Source organism: Sus scrofa, chromosome 6 (genome assembly GCF_054392235.1).
Source record: "Sus scrofa isolate SSC_HxYL_T2T_F1_AM1 chromosome 6, Sscrofa_HxYL_maternal_Yorkshire_Landrace_v2.0, whole genome shotgun sequence".
NCBI classification, from domain to species: domain Eukaryota; kingdom Metazoa; phylum Chordata; class Mammalia; order Artiodactyla; family Suidae; genus Sus; species Sus scrofa.
Window position 1 is genome coordinate 30,263,011 of NC_139388.1, and position 24,665 is coordinate 30,287,675.

Consider the following 24,665-nt stretch of genomic DNA (forward strand, 5'->3'; position numbering starts at 1 on the left):
TGTGGTTCCCTTGCTTTGAGCTCCATGAGGCAAGATTCACTGTTGACTAGATGAGAAGCTTCTGGGAAGATGATGTACTGATCCCATTCTTAGTTCTGGAAGTAACCTCTGTGACCTTAAAGGACTGACAACTGAGTGGGAATTAAATAGCCTACCAGGTTCCTTTCTCCTGGAGATGAGGAAGGAGTTGGGGATCTGAATTCCCCATTCCTAGGGCACAGATATTGGAGGGACATGGCCCTGCTGTGTGCAGGGTCAGGAAGGTGCTTGTCTTCCTCTGACAGATTCTGAATCCTTCATAGGTAAGTTGGTGTGGAATCCAACTTTCTTGAGGTTAATGGACGGGACCAATGCTAATCCAAAAGTAGTAGTAGTGGTAGTAATAATAGTAATGTATGTGTACACATGTGCGTGCTCACCATTTCCCTACAGGATGCCTTCCCATGCCAGATACGTGGATAAGAGAAGCCTTTTTTTGTTCATTTGTTTTTTGTTTTTTGTTTGATAGGGCCACACCTGCAGCATATGGAGGTTCCCAGGCTGGGGGTCCAATTGGATCTGTAGCCGCTGGTCTATGCCACAGCCACAGCAATGCCAGATCGGAGCCTCGTCTGCAACCTACACCACAGCTCACGGCAACACCGTATCCTTAACCCCCTGAGCAAGGCCAGGGATCAAACCTGCAACCTCATGGTTCCTAGTTGGATTCGTTTCTTCTGCACCACAACGGGAACTCCAAGAGAAGCCCCCCCTTTTTTTGACTGCACCCACAACACGTGGAAGTTTCTGGGCCAAGGGTTGAATCTGAGCCACAGCAGTGATAATGCCAGATCCTTAACTCACTGTGCCACATGGGAACTCAAGAAGCCTTATGGCTTTGATTGGATGTCAAGAGTCCTGGGTCCTGTTTTGTGGGAATCTTTTTGTATCCCCAGGTTATTGTGAGAAGAGGAAAGCAAATAAGCCAATAGCAAAAGAGTCCCACATTAGGGGGCCCTCTGGTCTTGTTATATTATCCCTCTTTTCGGGGCACATTGGAACAAACTGTTGAGTGGGCAAGTAGCAATGTGGGAAGTCAGGTGGGAGTTGAGGACACAGCAACACCCAGGTGTGTTTTCATGGAGGTTCTCTCCTTGGTCCAGTCTCTGCAGTAAACATATGCCCTTGTCTCAGCATCTTCCTAGCACTTCCCACCACCTGTTCATGTTCTTTGCTGGCTTGAGAGTAGCTCCAGACCTCTCCACTTCTGGCTGTTGATGTTTGGGTGGAGATCCGTGGGTATGGAAACTGAGATGCCCAACAGACTGGCTAGGGCTGTGACCCTGGTGCTGGCACTCTGGTCTTCTCTGCAGGGCAGGTGTGCCAGTTTTGAGTTGGTAAGAAAAGAGCAAAATCTACATCTGAGGGAGAATCCATGCTATGGCTAAACCCAATGCCCGCCTACCCTGGGTGTCAAGCCAGGTACCTCTTGTTGGAAGTCACCCTCATATCATGCCTGAGCATGTTATCTTTTTTGGGGAGCTGTGGAGGTCAGCCTGCCTCCATTTCTCTGTCCTATAGTGAGAATGAGACAGGCTTATTGTCTTTAGGCCTGTGTATGACTCATGCTGTCCCCACACAAGAGGTGGGCAGGGAAACCTGCCTGCCTCGCAGGTCTAAACTAGAGCCTTATCAGCTCCTACCCTACACTGACATACTTATATTCTTTACCAGGCCAGAGTAAACACAGGTGTGAAGGAACCAATTGCCATGGAAGCCGGGGAGCTGGAGAGCCCCCAACCCACGTACCATCTTATTCCTAAGGCCGGCCAGCCCAGGGAGGAGGAAGATGTCAGCATGCTACCTCAGCAGTCCGCAGAAGCTATGCAGCTGAAGAAAGAGATCTCTCTGCTGAATGGGATCAGCCTGGTGGTGGGCAACATGATCGGCTCAGGAATCTTTGTCTCACCCAAGGGCGTGCTGGTCTACACTGCTTCCTATGGGTTGTCACTGGTCGTATGGGCCATTGGTGGGCTTTTCTCTGTTGTGGGTGCCCTTTGCTATGCCGAACTGGGGACCACCATCACCAAGTCTGGGGCCAGCTATGCTTATATTCTTGAGGCCTTTGGAGGCTTCATTGCCTTTATCCGCCTCTGGGCCTCTCTGCTAATTGTTGAGCCCACCAGTCAGGCCATCATTGCTATCACCTTCGCCAACTACATCATCCAGCCCTCCTTTCCCACCTGTGAGCCCCCGTACCTGGCCTGCCGTCTCCTCGCTGCCGCCTGCATGTGTAAGTCTGAGGGTTTAGTCGGAGGAGTATGTGTGGGGGTGGGGGTTACTTTTTTTTTTGTCTTTTTAGGGCCGCACCCACGGCATGCAGAGGTTCCCAAGCTAGGGGTCCAATTGGAGCTGTAGTCACCGGCTTACGCCACAGCCACAGCAACACTGGATCCGAGCTGCGTCCGTGACCTACACCTCAGCTCACGGCAATGCCGGATCCTCAACCCACTGCTGAGGCTAGGGATTGAAGCGGCATCCTCATGGATGCTAGTGGGGCTCCTTAACGGCTGAACCACGACGGGAACTGCAGGGGTTACTTTTTTAATGCTAATGATACTTCATATTTGAATAGCATATTTTGCTTTTTTGTGGGGAAAGAGTGGTATCTCACCTATTGAAGAATTAATCTCACAAGTCATTTTTTTCCTGAGATAAATAAGGGTGAAGGATGGTGATCGGGGAAGTTTGAAAATGTTTGTGGCTTTTGGTGCCTCACATTCCTTCCACTCTTGGCTGTCCCTGAGTTCTGCTCCCCAGTCTATGTGACAGGTTGGTGCATGTCTTGTCAGGTGTTTTGATTGGTGTCAGCATCACTGGTTGTAACTTAGCACAGGAGAAAACCCTCAGTGCTGAGCCCTTTATTCTGCTGCTCTGAAAAAAAAAGTTATTTTGTTTCCCAGCTTTTACTCCTAAACCAGTGTAAAGCCATCAGTGAGGAAATGGGCTTCTCTAGACTGTGATGGTCCCAAGGCATTTTATCCCTCAGGCTCACAGCAGAACCCTTCCCTCCTGCTGCTGCCGCAATTTGCAGCCCATTCTGAGCAGCAGGCACCACACCAAAATGGCTTTTTCCCATTGGTGTTTCAGATTTCTTTACACTGACTTTGTAAACAAGCTCTGTCTGCGGTCAGCGAGGAAGGTGGCTTCTACCCTGTATTTGGGTTTCTCAGAACAGGACCTGAGTGATTCCAGTGTATCTGTCTTTATTTTCCTTTTTCTCTTATGAGGTAGTAAGGAGGAATTCTGTGTGAAATTGCTGAAAGGGAGAGAATATTGTGAACTTGGTCTAGTAAAGCTAGTGTTTTAGCTGAGAAGTGGCCAGAAATCCCTGTGTTCCTTAGCACTGTGCTGCCAGAGGCACTTAATTATACTCTGTTCTTTCCGTATCTTTGCTTGCAAAAGCTTTGGCAGTATGTGTAGTTTATCCACAGTGTTAAAAATAGACTGAAAGTACCTTGGAGTTAGCAATAAAGGATTGTACAATATGCTGTGCCTCCTGACTCTAGGGAATTTATTAAAGACAGATGTTAAAGGGAGCGCCTCCACAGAAACCCCTGGGCGGAGGGAAGGTGGGTACTCAGCTGATTATCTGATAGGGTTTTGCTTGGGGAATCCTACCTGACTGAGTTCTCTGAAAAAGGGGATAATTTTCTGATTATAAAACACATTCATTAAGGAGAAAATTAAATTGGCCTCAAATCACCTATAATCTACCACCAAGAAATGAGCACTTTTAATAATTCAGTTGCATCTTCATTTCTTTCTGTTATGTGGAATTAGAACAATACTTTGCACATTATATTCTGCTTTTTAAACATAAGTATATTATGGATTTCTCTCCTTGTGAAATGTTCTTCAAAAGAAACAATTTTAGTAGTATTTGTCTTTTTTTTTAAATTAAAATATAATGCATAGGCTGTTATAAAAAAATGCCCCCCCCCAAAAAAAAAATAGAAAAAAGAAAGTTAAGGAATTCCTGTTGTGGTGCAGCAGTTAATGAATGAACCTGACTAGTATCTGGAGGATGTGGGTTTGATCCCTGGCCTTGCTCAGTGGGTTAAGAATCCGGCGTTGCCATGAGCTGTGGTGTAGGTTGCAGATGTGGCTCAGATCCTGCATTGCTGTGGCTGTGGTGTAGACCAGCCAGCAATTACAGCTCCCATTTGACCCCTAGCTTGGGAACTTACATATGCTACAGGTGCAGCGCTAAAAGGATGAAAAAAAAGAAAAAAGAAAGTTAAAAATCACCCCTGATTTTATCTCCCAGAGAACTTTTGTTACTTTTTCTGTGAACTACCTTTCAGTATTTTTTTTTCTGTGCTTATCCATCATTTTTTAAAAAAGTACACTTGGGAGTTCCCGTCGTGGCACAGCGGTTAACGAATCTGACTAGGAACCATGAGGTTGCAGGTTCGATCCCTGGCCTTGCTCAGTGGGTTAAGGATCTGGCGTTGCTGTGAGCTGTGGGGTAGATTGCAGATGTGGCTCGGATCCCACGTTGCTGTGGCTCTGGCATAGGCCGGTGGCGGCTATAGCTCCAATTAGACCCCTAGCCTGGGAACCTCCGTATGCCGCGGGAGTGGCCCTAGAAAAGGCAAAAAGACCAAAAAAAAAAAAAAAAAAAAAAGATATATATATATATGTATATAAAGTACTCTTAAGATCAAACTCTTTGTGGTTTATAAACTATATTTTTTAAAAATTAATATTTAATCCCTTTTATCAGTTATTCTTAGAAAACATGGTTTGGGACACATAAGTAGTTTCCAGGAAATGTAACACAGTGGTTAAGATCACAGGCTCCTGGGTTTGATTCCAGTTTTACCATCCAGGAGCTGTTGACCTTAAGGAGATAGTTAACTGTTGCTTTAGTTTTCTTATTTGTGAAATGGGACTATTGATTGTACCTATCTGAAAAGATGGTTGTGAGGAATAAATTAAACAATGTACATATAGTGCTTCTGGCATATAGTTAGTGTCTTGTAATATTATTAAAAATAATGTGGCTAGGAGTTCCCGTCGTGGCTCAGTGGTTAACGAATCCGACTAGGAACCATGAAGTTGTGGGTTCAATCCCTGGCCTTGCTCAGTGGGCTAAGGATCTGGCGTTGCCATGAGCTGTGGTGTAGGTCACAGACGAAGCTTGGAACCTGCGTTGCTATGGCCCTGGCGTAAGCTGACAGCTTCAGCTCCAATTTGACTCCTGGCCTGGGAACCTCCATATGCTGAGGGAATGACCCTAGAAAAGACAAAAATATAAAAAAATAATGTGGCTATGGGAAACCTTTGTGTATAAATCATTTTCAGAGTTTTTTCATATTTTATTAGGATAGAATTATATAAGAAATCCCTGTGTCTAAAGAATTAAACTGTTTCAAATTTCTTCATTTGCTTTCTAAAAGAATTGGTGAATTTGTACTCTTGATTCTGAGCACCTGAGAGTGCCTATGCATTGGTCCTGTGATGGTTTCAGATTGAATTCCAAGAATAACCCAGTCAAAGGGCACCATGTACATAATTTTTCATATAAAGATTTTTTCGGAGTTCCTGTTGTGGCAACAGTGGTCAACGAACCCGACGAGGAACCATGAGGTTGCGGGTTCCATCCCTGGCCTTGCTCAGTGGCATGGGGATCCAGCATTGCTGTGAGCTGTGGTGTAGGTCGCAGATGCAGCTCGGATCCCGAGTTGCTGTGGCTCTGGCGTGGGCTGGCAGCTACAGCTCCGTTTAGACCCCTAGCCTGGGAACCTCCATGTACCGTGGGAAGCGGCCCTAGAAAAGGCAAAAAGACAAAGAAAAAAAGATTTTTTTTTATTAAATCTTTTTTCTTCATGATTTTTCCCATTGTTTTTTGTGCTTAGTAATAAGTCCATCCCCATACCAGGAACTGATCTTTTGACTGGAGAGAGACTTCACCTCTTAGAAATGCGGAGTCATGGTATCTCATAACTTCTTTCTTTCAAATATACTTGTAGCCAGATTACTCAGTATTTGAATTCCCGCAACTCCCTATCCCCGAATCCAAAGCTTTTCCATAAAGCAGGACTGAAGGCAGGAACTTGTCAGAGATGGGGCCAAATCATAAAATCTTGTCCTATCCTTACAGACTAAGTTTGTTTGTTTGTTTGTTTGTTTGTTTTTTTTGCTTTTTAGGGCCACACTTGAGGCATATAGAAGTTCCCAGGCTAGTGGTCAAATCTAAGCTGCTGACCTACACCACAGCCACAGCAATGCAGTATCTTTAACCCACTGAGTAAGGCCAGGGATTGAACCCGCATCCTCATGGATCTTAGTTGTGTTCGTAGTCTCTGTGCCACAGCAGGAACTCTCAGACTAGGTTTTAGGACTCAGTTTACTTCTCCTCTTGGAAATTAGGGTGTGGAATCAAGCTGATATATCAACTGACAAAGCTAGGTGTGCTGGAGGGATCCTCCTGGGACAGGGGTAGCATGGAGAGCAGCCTGGTCTCAAGAGACATAGATTGGAAGGAACCAATTATAACAATTAGAGGAAAAAACAAAGATCACTGAATCTTGGGGTGAGGTAGGAGAATTAAGTTAGTTTTGAAACTGAGATATGAGAGGGATACAGGTTGTTGGTTGGGAGACTGACAAAAGAAGTTAGATCCATGTCAGACTAGATAATTAAAGTTCCATCTTTTTTTTTGCTTTACCCTCAGCATGTGGAAAAAGTTTCATCTTGGGAGACAGGGCCCAGGTAGTTTCCATATAACTAACTGTAAGCTGGTGGCCCATAGGCCAGACTTAGCCCACAGATAAATTTGTTGGGCCTGCACAGTGTTCTAAATAATTTTGAATTACTTGCCAACGTTTAAAAATTGGGATTTGGAGCTTCTATTGTGGCTCAGTGGGTTAAGGATCTGGTGTTGCTGCAAGCTGTAGCGTAAGTTGCAGGTGCGGCTTGGGTCCGATGTTTCCATAGCTAAGGCATAGGCCTCAGCTGCAGCTCCAGTTCAGCCTATAACCTGGGAACTTCCATATGCTGTAGGTGTGGCATAAAAAGAAAAAAAAACAAAAAACAAAAAAACGAAACAGAACTTTCCTTTTCTCTTGATAATTGAAAAGTTCTGGCAAACGTGGACCATATTCCTGCCTGACATAATCAGCCACTACTCAGCCCCATTTGAGTAGTGGTTATTCCTTTTTTTTTTTTTTTAAATTCAATGAATTTTATAGTTGTACAACCATCTGGTTATTCCTTTAAAAGAAGCTTATTTGGAGTTCCCACTGTGGCTCAGTGGTAATGAAATCGACTAGTATCTGTGAGGACCGGAGTTTGATCCCTGGCCTCACTTAGTGGGTTAAGTGTCCAGTGTTGCCATGAGCTGTGGTGTAGGTCACAGATACAACTTGGATCCTGCGTTGCTGTGGTTGTGGTGTAGGCTGGTGGCTGCAGCTCCAGTTAGACCCCTAGCCTGGAAACCTCCATATGCTGCAGGTACAGCCCTAAAAAGACAAAAAGTAAATAAATAAAAGGAGCATATTCTCCCATTCACTCCAGTCCCCTACTCCCCAACACCCCTTCTTTTTTTTAATATCCAGATAATCTTGCTGTTGCTCATTTATATTACCTTTTTGGGCCCTAGAGGCATTGCTCTTTCAGATCCTGGCTTTCAGCAGCTCAGTCCCAAGTTATACCAACAGGGAGCTAGATTCAAACTGTTTTTTGTTTTTTTGGGTTTTTTGGGAGATTTTAGGTTGTCTTAAGCTACTCATTATGTTAGAGCAGCGATTTTCAATTGGATGTGAGTTTGCCCCCCACCAGGAGACAGTTGGCAAGATTTGGAGACTTTTTTGGTTGTCACAATTGCTGGAAAAGGGGTGCTGCTGGCATCCAGTGGGTAGAGGTCCGGGTGTTTTGGACCATTGTATAATGCACAAGACAGCCCTTTGCAATAAACTTGTCTGACCCAAAATATCAGTCATGCTGAGGTTGAGAAACTGTCTTTGTTCTCATACATATTCTGGGACCTTGGACTCTTCTGTGGTTGGTAGGGTCTCAGGCTGCCCACTGAACTCAGTATGCTGAGGGGCTCTTACTCACTTACGTCATGGTAAGGGAAAATGGCACTTCTTGAGGTCCATAAGCCGCTTCTTGGGAGTTCCCTTGTGGCACAGTAGATTAAGGATCTAGTGTGGTTATTGTGATGGTTCTGGTTGCTACTGTGGTACAGGTTTGACTCTGGCCCTGGAACTTCCACATGCCATGGGGGGTATGGCCAAAAAAAAAAAAAAAAAAAAAAAAAATCACTTCCTGACAAAGTGACTGGCTGTATTTTCAGCAATCCACATGCCCAGCGTTGTAGGAGTACTTGATTTGCCTGCAGAAGCATGTGTTTCTGGCTTAGGTCTGGTCAGAGCATTTATCTTGGTGGGATCCTCTCTGTTATGTAAACTCAAATACAACACTGGAGAGTACTTGCCATGAAGGTTTCAACATGGAAATCAGTTCAGCAGTGATGCATCGGCAGAGGTCCACTCAGCACTGAGGCTCCATTGACCCTGAGGGTTGGTTTGGTAAGGCTAATAGGGAAGGAGGAGGAGGAGGAAGAAGGGGAGGGAGACTGTCAATGGTGAGACTACAGTGAGGAAATACTGCGTGATGCCTGAATAGCTTTCCTATTGCCTTTTGCTGTCTTGGACTCATGTCTGGGCAGGGTTCTGAGTAAGACGGCTACTCTTCCCTATTTGGTCAGTTGTTGCTATGGATTGATGGTTTTCATATTCTGACAGTGACAGGCCTAAGGAGTACTGGTCTTGACCAGAATTACTCAAAGACCCTGGACTCTAAACCTGTATATAGTTTGAATGTTTCTATAAGACTAAATGTGGAAGTTCCCATTGTGGCTCAGCAGAAACAAACCCGACTTGTATCCATGAGGATATGGGTTTAATACCTGGCCTTGCTCAGTGGGTTAAGGATCCAGTGTTGCCATGATCTGTGTTATATGTCACAGACATGGCTTGGATCCCATGTTGCTGTGGCATAGGCTGGCAGCTGCAGCTCTGATTAGACTCCTAGCCTGGGAACTTCCATGTGCCACACTTGTGGGCCTAAAAAAAAAAAGACTAAATGTGTATATTTGTGTAGTTAAAAACAAGGAGGCTTTTAAAAAAGGAATGTATAGGAGTTCCCATCGTGGCTCAGTGGTTAATGAACCCAATTAGTATCCTTGAGGACTCAGGTTCAATCCCCGGCCTCGGTTGGTGAGTTAAGGATCCAGCATTGCCTTGAGCTGTGGTGTAGGTCACAGATGCGGCTCAGATCCTGTGTGGCTGTGGCTGTGATGTAGGCCAGCGGCTGTAGCTCCGATTGGCCCCCTAGCCTGGGAACTTCCATATGCCCAGGGTACGGCCCTAAAGAGACAAAAAAACAAAAAAAAGGGGGGGAGGATGTACATTACATATTCATACACATGCCAAGTAGTAGCTTCTGATTTCGAGATCTCCATTTGGAAGGGTTTACCTCTCCTGGATTCTTCTAGAACATTTCTCTCGTAAGAGAATTGTCAGTGTTTTTTCTGCCTTTTTTTTCTTTTCCTACTTTGTTGTCGTTAAGGATTGTGCTCATTGACGTGACTGGAACTACAGTTGCAGATGCCAGGCCACCTTCTCATCTGCAAGAGAGTGTAGTATGAGAGACGTAGTTCTTTTTGAGGGCAGGATTCAGGATTAGTTTGGATTTCAAAGAACTGAAAACCAAAAGCAGCATGGTGCTAGCATGCTGAATAATTAAAATTTATTTCTCTTACATGTTAAAAGTGGACAGCGTGAGGCTGGTAGGATGACTTCATAATTCTTCAGGGAGAAAGATTCCTTATGTTTTACTGCTCTGTCATCCTCAGTGTGTGACTTGTGGCTGGTGGCTACTCAAGCCTTAGTCATGCCTATCTATGTTGTAGCTGACAGGGAGGACAAAAAAGGCACCTCCCGCCCTTCAAAGATACTTCTGTAAGGTCTCTTTGTGTGAACTTTTGCTTACATCCCTGGGATTAGAACTTAGTTACTTGGCCATGCCTGCCTGCAAGAGAGGCTGGGAAATGTCAGTTTTGTTTTGGGCTGCTGTGTCTCCAGCTAAAATTTCTATTACTAAGGAAAGATGGAAAAACTTGATAGAAGGTATGTAGCCATCTTTGTCACCAAGAGACTTTAGGGATTTTTTTTCTGCTTTGGGCTTGGGTCTGGATCTGCTGTTTGAGTATTTCTTAGCAATAAGCCCCTAGAGAACCTGGAAGACCCTCTCATGGGTCCCACACTCATTGGTACAGGCTTTCCAGCAAGGAAATGAGGTCAGTGGAAAACGGAGGGCTTGGATGTTTTCATTGCGATAATTGAATCTGCGTACCTGACTGCCAGGCTCAGCCAGTTGTCTTGTGTTTGAGCTATGATCGAGTCTTTGGTGTTAGATGGGGATGGAGGTTCTGAGAGGCATGAAGAGGTGGGGATCAGATGGTGAAATTTTGTTTCTTAATTGGAATCAGGAAAACATTTGAGGGACTTGGCTTCTGCTAGGTAGGCTGTTCTTGGGGCTCTCTGTTCTCTGGCAGGGCTGGGAGTCTGGTGAGGCAAGCAAGTCTCTTGGAGCCAGCACTGAAGCATGCGCTCACTCTCTGGTTTGCCAGCTCGTCCCCTGACAGTGAGCACCTCCTTCAATTTTGTGCCCTCGGCTCCTTACCTTACTCTACTTCTGGCCTTGCTCCCTGGCTGCACATTGTTTTGTTTTATTTTGTTTTTTAAATTTTATTCATTTATTTGCTTTTTAGGGCTGCACCCGTGGCATATGGAGGTTCCCAGGCTAGGGCTTGAATTGGAGCTACACCACAGCCACAGCAACACGGGATCCAAGCCGCATCTTCGACCTACACCACAGCACCACAGCTCGTGGCAACACCGGATCCTTAACCCACTGAGCGAGGCCAGGGATTGAAAACGCAACCTCATGGTTCCTAGTCAGATTCCTTTCTGCTGTGCCAGAACAGGAACTCCTGCACATTGTTTTAAATTAAGTAGTTTTATTTATATTAAGAAAGAAATGGAAGTTCCTGTTGTGACTTAGTGGGTTAAGAACCCAGCTAGTATCTGTGGGGATGTGGGTTCCATCCCTGGTCTCGCTCAGTGGGTTAAGTAATCCAGCATTGCCGTGAGCTGTAGTGTAGGTCACAGATGAGGCTCAGATTCCGTATTGCTGTGGCTGTGGCTTAGGCTGGTAGCTGTAGCTCCGATTTGACCTCTAGCCTGGGAACTTCCATATGCACCAGGTTTGGCCATAAAAAGCAAAAAAAAAAAAAAAAAAAAAAAAGGGAAAGAAGTGTATGCGCACAGTAAATAAGTCCAAGTGTAAAAGGGTGTACAGTGCAGAAGTCTCCTTTTCAGAGCTTTGGTCTTCCTGAGGCAACCGCTATCACCGGGCTCTTTCACATCCTTCCAGCTGGTCTTTTAGAAGGGGCACTGCAGGGCCTTCCATGAGGTGCTGCCTTCACTCATTGAATCTCACTGTGTGCACAGAGGCCCAAGCCATGGGGGCAGTTTGTAGCAGGAGGGAAGAAAGGAGGAGCAGAAGTCAGAGGAGGGAGGCCCTGTCAATGGGCTGAGGAGTCTGTCAGTGTCCCTCCCCACCCTACAGCCACATCTTAGTGCTACAAACCAGAAGCACAGTGAGCACAGCTGGGACACTGTTGAAACAATCTCTTCTCCCATCTTTCTGTCTCTATTTCTCTTTCTGTTCCTTTCTGTCTCTGCCTCCTTGTCTTTGTCTCTTACCTGTCTCACCTCTGCCTCTGTGTTCTGTGTATTTCTATGTCCTTCATCAGTCTTTTTTCTCATGAGCTGCTTTCTCTTCTGCTTCTTTTTGTAGTCCTGCTTCCTTCCTCTGCTTTCTCGTGGTTTTTGTTCCTCTGTCACAAGGGCGTGTATGTGATTTTGACTTGCTCTGGCTCCTGACTCCGTTGCTATTAGATACGTTCAGTTTCTTGATATCTTGACTCCATATTTTTGGGAGAGCTAATCAGATAGGCTCGGCTTGGGTCTGTTGTCAGGCTCTATCAGCCACGATAGGGCGGGGGGAGCCACTCCCAGGAAAGGGCCTAGCAGGTGCTTGAAAACGTGCTTACTGTATTGCACAGGGCTCTGTGGCTTACTGGTGGCTAACAACTGGGTAATCCTCATGTTAGCTGATCTAGGCTTGGCTCCACATAGAGAACGTTGATTACCAGGGCAGGTCTCTGGGAACACCTGCCAGCAGTGTGTACTCCTTTGGCCTTCTCCCCTCCTTCACCTTGGCCATTATTTACTGTCTCTACCCGCTCATATGACTGACTAGTAAGCACCTGTGTCTTTTGCCAGAGTACTGTGTGAAAACTCTTAACGTGCCACAGAGGCTGTCCAGCCACCTGTGTTAATATCCATAGGCTGGCCCTGGGCTCTCCTCTCTAATTGAGGGGAGGCCTGCCCAACTTTTTGACAATTGTGTTGCTCCAAGGGGATTGGCAGTTAGGTGAAACTCATCACCATCTTGATTCCAACCAGGGTTCATCAGTTCCCATCTTTGCTTGGCATTAAGAAAACAGTATGCTTTTGGATCCCCTTAAGAATTTGTAGTCTTCTTGGGGAAGTACCACCCAGATGCCTGAGGATGAGAGACAGACCTTCTTGAAACAGATGTCTATATGACAGTAGCATGAAGTACTAAGTGTGCTGTGAAGCGAGAATTCTGTAGGGTTCAGGGAGAGAGAGCTCAGCGAGGGGCTGGCTGATAGATTTGGGCAAAGTTTTACACAGGAAGTGGCTGAGCTAGGCCTTTAAAGTGGGAGTTGATATTGGCTATGGCGGGGGGGGGGGGGGAGGACATTTCTTTTATGTGTTTATTTGGCACCAGTAAGGCGAGAGTCTGGGTGAAGGAGAAAGTACAAACATGGGTAGGAGTAAGTAGAGGTGGCCTGGAGGATGAGCCCCAAATTTTGTAATAACATTTGAGGTTCTTATAAAAGTTCTGTTTTTGCAGGCTAAGGGCAGTACTTAGAGGTGTCCCTGTGCAGCCCCTTGGGTACTACTCTTGTGTCCTCTCCATGGATCAGAGCAGTCCCTGTTTAGCATAAGTAAGGTGGCAGGACACCACAGCACAGGGCCCAGATATCACTGAGGTACATGAAGAACTGGAACATGAAGTTAGCAGTGCTGATGCCAGCTCACTCTTCCATGGGCCCCTCCAAGAATCGGGAGGTTTGGATAGGAGTGGGGATGGGGGAGATCAGTAGAATCCACGTGAGCTTGGGAATGGTAGTTAGCCTCTCTTAACCTCAGTCGCCTCATCTAAAAAATGGGAATAGGAATGTCTTTTCTGGTTGGGAGACTTAATTGAGAGGATATATGTGAAATTGTGAGGCACATGACAGGCTTTTTAAAAATAATTATAAACAGGGAGTGCCCATTGTGGCTCAGCAAGAACCTGACTAGAATCCATGAGGATGTGAGTTTGATCTCTGGGCTTGCTCAGTGGGTAAAGGATCTGGCGTTACTGTGGTGTGGCGTAGGCAGGCAGCTACAGCTCTGATTTGACCCCTAGCCTGGGAACCTCCAGATGCCAAGGTGCGGCCCTAAAAAAAAAAAAAAAATGCATATGCAATATTGTCTAATTCCTAGGTGACCTGCCACCTACATGCAAATTGACTTCATTTGGTGATGGGCCTCTCTTGTCCTCACTCTCTAGTGTGGCCATGGAGAGGTCCTGTGTCCCAGGTGGTTTGAAACTCTGGGAGTCTGAGTGGGGGAGAGTGAATGAAGTCTACCATTTTTGGGCCTGAGGGGAATTTCCAAAAATAGTCTGACTGTCAGAATGTATGAATGTATGAATATGTGGTCATACATGCCTTTGTATATTTACTTATCAACAGTGATGGGATATTTATGGGATCTCTCAGCTTGGCAGATGGGGGATGTCTACCCATTTGTCTGCTCTGGTTCTGACCGGTCCACTGGCCCCTTTGCCTTAGGCAGACAGGTTAGAGGATGTGCTTTGTAAAGAAAGGTTGCGTGTCTGTGCCTTCAGCTCAAGCCTGCTGCTGACTTTATGGTTTTCTTCCTAGGTCTGCTGACATTTGTGAACTGTGCCTATGTCAAGTGGGGCACACGTGTGCAGGACACATTCACTTATGCCAAGGTCCTGGCACTCATTGCCATCATTGTCATGGGCCTTGTTAAACTGTGCCAGGGTAAGAAGGGCCCAAGGTGGGAAGAAGGGTGGGTGACTCTGGGAGTTCCCTTGGATTCCCTGAGGAGGATGTGGAGACTCTGTTAGCTTTATTGCTCAGCTCTTTCTGTATACATGTTAGACTGTGTCAGTGAGAGCAAGGAACTTATCCTTGGGCCAGTCTGGCTTAGCCAAGTGGACATGAGTTATTAGCCCCTCTTTCAGGGTTGCTTTTTCTTTGTGAAAGTGGGGAGCACATCAAGAAGCCAGCCAAGGTCCTAGGAACTTTTAAAACTTGGGTTGTAATTGAGCCATAAATCAGTGGGGATTGGAGTTCCCTTCATGGCTCAGCGGTTGGCAAACCTGACCAGGTTCCATGAAGATGCGGGTTTGATCCCTGGCCTCACTCAGTGGGTTAAGAATCCGGTGTTGCTGTGAGCTGTGGTGTAGGTCGCAGGCACAGCTCGGATCCAGCATTGCTGTGGCTGTGGTGTAGGCTGGCAGCTACTTCTCCGATTTGTCCCCTAGCCTGGAAACTTGCATATGCTGCGTGTGGGGCCCTAAAAAGCAAAAAAAATTAAAAAAAAATAAAAAATCTGTGGGGATAGAGTGAGCCCTACTCTGGTTCCTGTTTTTTCAGTCTGTGACTGCCGGCAGTGAGGAGAGAGGCTTGGCCCTCCTTGAGAAGGGTGGGAGGCGAGTATGAGGCAGGGAGATGGGGTGTAGAAATGAGTGGTTATTTTGTAACCTTTAATTTTCATTTGGATTTGTTCTTATTTAGCATTCCCATACAAAATCAGCTATCAGGGAGTTCTTGTGGCTCAGCGGAAACAAATCTGACTAGTATCCATGAGGATGTGGGTTTGATCCCTGGCCTTGCTCAGTGGGTTAAGGATCCAGCGTTGCTGTGAGCTGAGGTATAGGTCGCAGATGCGGCTCGGATCTGGCATGGCTGTGGCGTAGGCCAGCAGCTGTAGTTCTGATTTGACCCCAAACCTGGGAATTTCCATATGCCTTGGGTGCAGCCCTAAAAAAAAAAAAAAAAAAAAAAAACCCAAACTCAGCTCTCAGCAAAATATTAAAATATTGTGAGTTTGGCACTGACCCAGACTTCTGAGGAAGCCTGCTGTCACCCCCTGCAGAAAGCCTAGACCCAGCCCCAGCACTGTTCAACTCCAAATTGTACTGACATTTTTCTGCAGCTGAAGTTGCGATAAAATGAAACACTCTATCAGTGAAAAAATAAGTGTCCTGGGTTAGTCTTAGGCAGCTGGTCCACACCATTATGCCCATGTGCCAAGTTAGTACAGCCAGCCCTCTGGATGTTCCTAGAGTCTCAGAAACTTCTTGGGGTCAAATTGGGTAGTTGAGTAATTCTCTCCTGAAGATCTGTGCCCTTGGAAATGACTGCTGTGTGGGATGACTGACACCCCTCAGGCTCAGAGTCTCTGTTTTTCCTCCTCTTTGCTGCCCACCCGGCTCTTTTTGTCACATTGAGTGCTGGGTCTGGGCTTTCTGCAGGGGGTGACAGCAGGCTTCTTTAGAAGTCTGGGTCATGTTAAAAACCCCAGTGTGTCCGGAAGGTCTCTCTCCTGGACAGCTGGGTGCTGCTCCCTGGGCTTTCAAGTTGGCGATCTCTAGAGGCCTCCAAGGAGAATGACAGATGTCTAGGCTGGCAAGGGTGGAGGTGGCCCAGGCCTACACCTGGCCCAGTGAGAGATAAGACCCCAGTTCTTGTGTACCTGTGATTTCCTACCCCACACCGAAATACCCATGGTAGAGTAGCAGAGTTCTCTCTATGAGACAGGAAACCCATTTGATCAAATTGTGCAGTGGGCTGGCCCAAGAGAGGTAGTTCTATAGGAAGATCTAATTGCTAATGAAAAATAACTCATTTTGTGAAACAAGGTTCTTTCTAAAAATAGGAAGAGCTGTGGCCTGCCATGCGGTTTCTTGCAGGAAATGGAAATTTATTAGGGCTTTGGAAAAGGTGTTAGCACTTCAGAAGGCCTCCAGGAATGCCTTTGTTTTTCTGAGATTGGCTAGTTCTACTAAAGGGAGATGAACTGTCCAGAGGGTGTGGGTGAGGTGGTAAAGTGGGGGGTGCTGCTGGTGGTGGTTCTTTTGGTATTAAATCTTTTTTTTTTTTCCCCTCCCTGCCCTCTTGCTTTTCCCTTCTTTTCTTGACCATCCTCCTTTCTTCTTTTTTCCATCTTCCTCTCCTTTTTCTTGCTGCCCCTCCCCCTCCTTCCTCTTTCCCTTATACCCCTGTCTCTCCTCTCCTTCTTCCTCTTTTCCTCTCTGCACCCCACCTACCTTTGCCCCCACAGGACACTCTGAGCACTTTCAGGACGCCTTTGAGGGTTCCTCCTGGGACATGGGAGATCTCTCTCTCGCCCTCTACTCTGCCCTCTTCTCTTACTCAGGTTGGGACACCCTTAATTTTGTAACAGAAGAAATCAAAAACCCAGAAAGGTAAAGGCGGGATCCCACTCTGGCTCCCCAACTTGGCTGGAACTCATGCTGATAGTGGGCACACTTGCCCTCTTCCCTCCCTTGCTCCCTCTGTCTCTCATCTCTTCTTCTCCCTACACCCCCTTCTCTAGCCTGGAGGGATTAGGGGCCAGGATGGGAAAGAGTGAAGGTGGGAAAGCCCCTGGCTCCTTGACCTCATGTTCACGCTGGAGGATCCCAGGTTCCTTCCTGGAGGAGAGGTCCTTTAGTGTGCGACACTGATCAAGCTGGGGCTGAGGTATTAAGACCTTGCACTGAAGCCTGGGGAGCCAGAAGCTTATTCTGGGCAGCCAGGTTCCCAGCCTGGCCTCCAGTCCCTGGAGAACACTGGGGCAAAATCAAATATTGATCATCAGTCATCTTCACAGAGAAGAGTTTCTTTCTCTCTCTCTTTGAGTAGAAAGACTGAAAGAGCCCAGAGCCTGGTACTCATACCTCCCTTAGGCACTGTGGGGAAGAGCAGTCAGCCTCAAAGACCCAGAGGCCAGGGAACCCCTGGGTGAATTTCCATCCCCCAAGGAGAGTTTGGTTCTAGGTAGTCCTGTCTCACTTGTCCTGACAGAAATTTGCCTCTGGCCATTGGGATTTCTATGCCAATCGTGACGCTCATCTACATTCTGACCAATGTGGCCTATTACACAGTGCTGAGCATTTCAGACGTCCTTGGCAGCGATGCCGTGGCTGTGGTGAGTCTCTTGGGATCTCCATTTGCTTGTCGTCTTGTAATACTTAGTAGCTCCATCTCTGTTTCTCCAGCCACTCCGGCTCGGCCAGGAAGAGACGATGGGTCTGAGCAAGAGGGTGGGCTGTTCAGCAGTGACTGTTTTTGTCCTGAGGGATGCAAGAGGTGTGGAAACCCTGTCCTGCACTGATGGCCCTTTCTGTGTTCTGTCCCCAGACATTTGCTGACCAGACATTTGGCATGTTCAGCTGGACCATTCCCATTGCTGTTGCCCTGTCCTGCTTTGGGGGCCTCAACGCATCTATCTTTGCTTCATCAAGGTACTGTGTCTCTGCTTCACTGATTACAGACTACAGAACAGACTGCAGTGTTTAATTCTCTGAGGCTCTAGGTGAATCTATCAGAACCCTTCTTTCCCTCTGTCTCTCTTAGACACGCAGAATGTGTTTGTGTGTATGCTCGTGTACATGCATGTGCTTCCTTTTGTGCAAACATTTGTGTGCTGGTAGCTCACATTGCCATCTGAAGTGAGTACAGATTTGTAATAGGTAGAGGGGAGGAAGGCAGTATCTTGGAGTCATGTTCCTGTCAGGGTCCAGACTCTAGGCTCCTGGGGTTATGCTACACAGGATTCACTCCCATATGAAATGATTATTGAGGAGTTCCCGTCATGGCTCAGTGGTTAACAAATCCGACTAGAAACCATGAGGTCGTGGGTTTGATCCCTGGCCTTGCTCAGTGGGTTAAGGATCCAGCATTGCCATGAGCTGTGCTGTAGGTCACAGACGTGGCTTGGATCTCTCATTGCTGTGGTTGTGGCATAGGCCGGTGGCTACAGCTCCGATTAGACCCCTAGTCTGGGAACCTCCATATGCCCTGGGTGTGGCCCTAGAAAAGACAAAAAGAAAAAAAGAAATGATTATTGAGAACTTGCTGTGTCCCACGTACTGGTATAGGGTGAGTGCCCCTCATGGCTCAGGAGACACTGAGGCCAACGTGTAGGCTCCGGCTCTTGCCTCTGTGCAGATACTTACCTGCGAGAGCACAGTCCTTCCAGTTGTTTCAGAGAGTGGACCGTTCCTACCTTTCCAGACTGGTTGTGCTATAGGTCCCAGGGTGCCCACACTGCCCCTCTTCTGCAGCACTTTGCTTCATCACTTGGCCCTTCTTTTTGGTATATGTTCAGTTGGAGGTAGCTCTGCTCTCATTTCCACTCAGAGAAATGACAAAATAGCAAATTCTCATCTACCTTTTTCTTACTGGACATACTTCTCGAGGGAATGGTTTACATTTTGACTTGTCTTGCTCTTTTCTACCATAGGTAGGCTTCTGATACCTAAAAAATGTTCTTATCAAAGGTACCAGTGGAGTTCCCTCGAGGCGCAGCAGGTTAAGGATCCGGCATTGTCACTGCTGTGGCTCAGGTCCCTACTGTGGAACAGGTTGGATCCCTGGCCCAGGGAACTTCCACATGCCGTGAGCAGCCAAAAAAAAAAAAAAGAAAAAGAAAAAAAAAAGGTACCAGTGACCTCCTTCTTAGTCTGCTTTTAGTCCTTATCCTACTGGACTCCCAAAGCAAGAGATGTTTACCATCTTCTACTTGTGAAACTATTCTCATGGCTTCTGTGACACTCATATCTGAGAGGAAGTCTTCTTTCTTCTACTCATCCTATAAATGTTGCTATCCTGAGAGCCAGGCGTGTGATTGGTGTTCAATAAATATCTGCCACATGAACAGATAGGAGGATGAATTAATGAAAGAAATAGTTTTGTCCTGTTCATTCTTCTTAGTAACTTTGATACACCAGTCCATGTACTTGGGGCCTCTGTGGGTCAACCAGGGTAATAGAAAAATCAGGTGTTATAAAAGACTATGATGTCATCTTCCCTCACCACAGCTTGGTGTGGCCAAAGTTATACCCATGTGGCTTTTCATAAGTTTCCCACCCAACAATTTTGTTTCTCATAGCCTTACCCTTATTGAGGCCTAAGACATCCCAACTGACTGCCAATTTTCACAAATATGCAATTCCCATTGTGGCTCAGTGGGTTAAGAGTCTGATTAGTATCTGTGAGGATGCAGGTTTGATCCCTGGCCTTGCTCACTGGGTTAAGGATCCGGCGTTGCCAGGAGCTGTGGTGTAGGTCACGGACATGGCTCAGATCTGGCGTTGCTATGGCTATGGTATAGGCTGGTAGCTGCAACTCTGATTTGACCCCTAGCCTAGGAACTTCCGCATACTGCAGGTGCGGTCCTAAAAAATAATTCAAAGAAGGAAAATTTTTTTTCCCCAAATATTTACATAGTGGGAACATTCTAACCTCACTTGGCTGTCTTGTGGCATTGACAGGATGAGAGTGGGGGTTAGGGTAGGGGACTCAGAGTAAGAATCTGGGACTGCACATAAAGGGGACTGCAGAAATGTCAAGGTTATGCACAATTATTTCTGCCTGTGTTAGCTTCTTCACGTTTTCCTTATTACTCATCTGGCTATCTTTGGTTTTGTTCTAGACACCTTTGCCTCACTTATATATTATCCTCTTCCAGCATTCCCTCTGCCATTTTCCTTCTCTCTTTTAGTACAAATATTTGATCTTGTGAGCCAACTCCAACATCTAAACTCCAACATCTTAACCTTTCAGATGATGCCATCAACTCTTGTGACTCCACCTGCATGACGCATAAGTATCTCAGACTTAACATGCATGCCGAGTGTGCTTTGTCTCCATTTGTGATTTGTGGACTATCAGTCTTCCTTACTTGCCTCTTGACCTCATGATTTTTCCCTTGGTGTCCACCCTTATCTCCCAGCTCAGATGTGTGCGCACACGCAGAAGGTCACCAGATTTGACTGAGGTTGTCCCATCTGTCTTATTCTCGCCTCTGCCAGGGTGTCCACCCACGTTAAGGCTTCTTCTTTTGTGGAACAGGTGTCATGGAGGACCTTCTTGTCTGGCTTTCTCCCCCACCCTAGCCTCAATGATGCCACCAGAGTATCTTTGTCAAATCTGGTCAGGCCCTTACTTCAGAGCCACACCTGGCTTTTGGTGTTTGTTCAGACTTCAGGGCATGGCATCATGAGCAGGTTTTCCCATCACTGTCCTCACACACTGTATCCTGGGATTATATGCATTCTAATACCAACCTTCAAAAGAGGCTACACTTCATTCTTCTAAGCCTATTTTGCCTTTGCCCCATCCTGTTTCCTCACCCAACGTTTACCTTCTGGAAAACCTCAACTCTTCTTCCCAGGCCAGATAGGGTCATCTCTTGTGAAGCTTTTTGTTCCCTAAGATCACCCCTAAGCCTAGTGAATGCTATGTTCTCTATGATGCTGCTGACTACAAGCGTGGTGATTCATTTTTCTGCTGCCCTGTCGATAGGGCTGTTTAGGTGCGGAGAGGAAGCTTGGGTTGTCTCTGTGAGCCCCAGGCTCTCCCTGACTTTTCATGTGTCATGAGCTCAGGGAAGATATATGGAGGGCACAATGAGAAGTCTGGTCGCCCTTCTTTAAAACCCATTATGTTAAATAGGAAATTTGTGGGGTGGCAGAGTGAGGGCACCCCTGGTGGAGTGGATTGGGGTGCCATTGGGTGATGGCAGGTGTGTAGCTGAGGGCCTGGGGTGTCGGTGGGCGACAGTGTGGTAGGGCATTCATGGATAATGGTGGGGACATGCGTAGGTAAAGTTGGGCAGGTTGGGAGGTTCCTGAGAGCCTGCCCCCTGCTTCTTCCTAGAGCTAAGCCTAGTTTGTCTGAGTGAGGAGTATGGCTGCATGGCTGAGTACAAGGATCCTCCTGACACATTTCTTGTCCTTCCAGGTTGTTCTTTGTAGGATCCCGTGAGGGCCACCTTCCTGACCTTCTGTCCATGATCCACATTGAGCGTTTTACACCCATCCCTGCTTTACTATTCAATGTAAGCTGTGCTGGGAGTGTGGGGATTGGACATATCTGTGTGATACTCTTGCTAACTTTATGAGTAGTCTGGTTGGGGGGAGGTATACTAGTTTCTTGGGACACTTGTTGAGCCTCTTAGTATTTCTTCTTTTTTCTTAAAACTTTTTAAAAGTAAAATAGATTAGAGAATGCAAATGCTACAAAAGAATATAAAAATTAATTTGTAAGTTTTCTATATTTTCCTTCAGTGGCTTCTTTTTCTCTCCTTCTGCCGTCTAGCTTCTTTTCAAAAAAAAAAAAAAAATCATATTTGGAGTTCCCTGTGGAGGAGCAGGTTAAAGATCCGGCATTGTCACTGCAGCAGCTCAGGTTGCTGCTGTGGCATGGGTTCGATCCCTGGCCCAGGAACTTCCACATGCTGCAGGTGTAGCCAAAAAAAGTAAATCATATTTGGAAAAGCCAGTCCAGTTTTACACCAGTTAGCCTAGGGACCTCTGTTCATATCATAGGTATTATAGATTTATATAGAGTAGGTGGCATTCAAGTGTTTTATTCCAACAAAATCAGTAAATTATGAAGTATTCTGGCAGACAGAAGGAGTCTTGAAGAAGGACCACCTTTTTCTAATTTGCACTAAGGTATTATATATGTAAAGGCAAACAGAGACTCTGAGAAAGGCCTTACTCCAAGATTTGAAAAATAGTTCATTTTTGTTGTCATTTAGTTCTTTTATGGTTTTATTACTTAATTTTAAGTTTTGGATTCAGCTGAAATTTATATTTTGGAGTATGGAGTGAGGTAGGGATTCACTTAATTTTTTTTCTCAAATGGCTAGCCAGATATACTAGTACTATTCAGTATTTGTTTGTTTATTTCATTTTTTGGCTGCCCTGTGGCATATGGAGTTGTTGGGCCAGAGATCTGAGCCATAGTTGTGACCTACATTGCAGCTGTGGCAACGCTTGATCCTTTAACCCACTATGCCAGGGTAGGGATCAAACCTATGTTCTGGTGCTGCAGAGATGCCACTGATCCCATTGCACCACAGCAGGAACTCCTATTCAATATTTATTAAAGAGTCCATTTTTCCACATTTTTCAAATTTTTATCTTATAAAAATAAAATCTGAGTTTTTCAGTGCTTCATATATACCAAGTGCAGTGATCTGCCCTTTAAATGTATAATCATCTCAACTCACCCTTCCATCAGCACCAAGCTTCCTTATTTAGCTTTATACTGAATTATTTGAGAACTAAAGAGGGGTTGAGGAGTTCCCGTCGTGGCACAGTGGTTAACGAATCCGACTAGGAACCATGAGGTTGTGGGTTCGGTCCCTGCCCTTGCTCAGTGGGTTAATGATCCGGCGTTGCCGTGAGCTGTGGTGTAGGTTGCAGACGCGGCTCGGATCCTGCGTTGCTGTGGCTCTGGCATAGGCCGGTGACTACAGGTCCGATTCGACCCCTAGCCTGGGAAGCTCCATATGCCGCAGGAGTGGCCCAAAGAAATAGAAAAAAGACAAAAAAAAAAAAAAAAAAAAAAGAGGGGTTGAGGGTACTTCTTTAGTTCCCCTCTTCCCCCTGGAATTCTAATGGCAATTCTCATCTGCTTATTTGTCTTGATAAACTTTGATACTATTTTATCAAAATAGTAAAAATTCCTCTCAATATTTTGATTGGGATAGCACTGAATTTATAAATTTACGGGGGCAGTTCCTGTTGTGGCTCAGCAGGTTTAGAACCCAATGTTGTCTCTGTGAGGATGCAGGTTTCTATCCATGGCCTTGCTCAGTGGGTTTATGATCTGGCGTTGTTGCAAGCTGTTGTGTAGGTTGCAGATGCGGCTTGAATCTAGTGTTGCTGTGGCTGTGGTGTAGGCCGGCGGCAGCAGCTCCTGTTCGACCCCTAGCCTGGGAACTTGCATATCCTGCAGGTGTGGCCCTAAAAAGGAAAAAAAAAATTTAGGGGAGCTCTGACATCTTAGCCTTTAATCACCCTCCACTCGACTTTTCTCATCTAGATACAGAATCCCCTTTCTCTCTCTACGATGGGCTCTTTTTGTTTTAAATTCTTTATTGATAATATGGGGGAAAAGATAGGTGGGAGGAGCTCCACATTCTTAAAGTTTAAGCTAATCTAACCTTGTCCCAGGACTCGAGGCCCTGCCTCCTGTCTTCTAGGACTCTTTTGTTCCAGAGGGTAGATTCAGTCATATTTCTGCCCAAAGGTATGGATCCGTTGCTAATCTGCATTTCTAAGGCTCCAGGACAGTGAGATGGTTCTGGAGACACTGGCTCCACTTGTATGCCAGGTAGTTGGGACCCACATGTAACAGTCTCCAGAAGGCACAGCACGCTTCATGTTGAGGTTGGTGCATGCAGTGAGGAGGGCCTCAGTGTCTGCCATCAGAAGGGAAAAGGAGTCTAGCTTGTTACTGAAGTGTTTGCATTGAGTGCAGGAAGGGCCCCCAGCAGAAGAGGGAGAGATGATGCCACCTTGAAGGCTAATATGGACAATGGAATTCTCTGATGCCAAGGGGTCACTGAGAAGAATTGGAGGTCATCTGGTGAAGCTAAATCAGCAGTCAGCATTGCCAACTGCTGGATGGTAGTCCCCTGGGTAACCTGATGGTGACAATACCTATTCCTCCCCATCAACCTCTCCCGCTCCAGTGCACCATGACACTCATCTACCTCACTGTGGAGGATGTTTTCCTGCTTATCAACTACTTCAGCTTTAGCTATTGGTTCTTCGTGGGCCTCTCTGTTGCTGGACAGCTCTACCTTCGCTGGAAGGAGCCCGAGTGGCCCCGGCCTCTCAAGGTCAGTGGCCCTGGGGAAGGTAGGAGGGGTTGGCCATCTCCCCAAGGTGACTTCTTTCCTATACCCCATCTTCTCATTCCCTCATCTCACTTTACCTAATATCTCACCTCCCTTTCTTTCAGCTGAGCCTGTTTTTTCCCATCGTGTTCTGCATATGTTCCTTGTTTCTTGTGATTGTGCCCCTCTTCAGTGACACCATCAATTCCCTCATTGGCATCGGTATTGCCCTCTCTGGGGTCCCTGTCTACTTCCTGGGTGTTTATCTGCCAGAGTCCCGAAGGCCACTCTTTATTCGGAATGTCCTTGGTAAGTTTCTCTTTGCTCATCATACGCTGGCCGTGTGTGTGTGTGTGTGTGTGTGTGTACATGAAGATGCGTGCACAGGTGGGTGTGGTGGCCATCAGCTTCCCTATACTAGTAATACACTGGAAACCCAGCTGCCTCTTTTGATCTTGACATGATTGCTTTAATTCTGACTTTAGAGTCCAGTTTAGGGGTAAAACC

The 24,665-nt window shown here is 46.3% G+C and overlaps 1 protein-coding gene across 20 annotated transcripts in view; it reads left to right on the forward strand.

Moving 5' to 3' along the window:
- Positions 1-24,665, forward strand: part of SLC7A6 (solute carrier family 7 member 6) — a 40,197-nt gene that overhangs the window by 10,961 nt on the left and 4,571 nt on the right. For 8 of the 20 annotated variants that reach the window (XM_021094153.2, XM_084960046.1, XM_021094152.2 and 5 more), the window contains 8 exons: positions 1,714-2,272; positions 14,144-14,269; positions 16,578-16,722; positions 17,324-17,447; positions 17,660-17,763; positions 21,266-21,362; positions 24,012-24,161; positions 24,284-24,467. In XM_021094153.2, the coding sequence (XP_020949812.1) occupies positions 1,750-2,272; positions 14,144-14,269; positions 16,578-16,722; positions 17,324-17,447; positions 17,660-17,763; positions 21,266-21,362; positions 24,012-24,161; positions 24,284-24,467 (1,453 nt within the window). In that variant the 5' untranslated portion in view covers positions 1,714-1,749. Of the gene's footprint in view, positions 1-1,713; positions 2,273-14,143; positions 14,270-16,577; positions 16,867-17,323; positions 17,448-17,659; positions 17,764-21,265; positions 21,363-24,011; positions 24,162-24,283; positions 24,468-24,665 lie in introns of those variants that run through there. The other 12 variants (XM_084960050.1, XM_084960049.1, XM_084960051.1 and 9 more) reach the window with 3 other exon arrangements.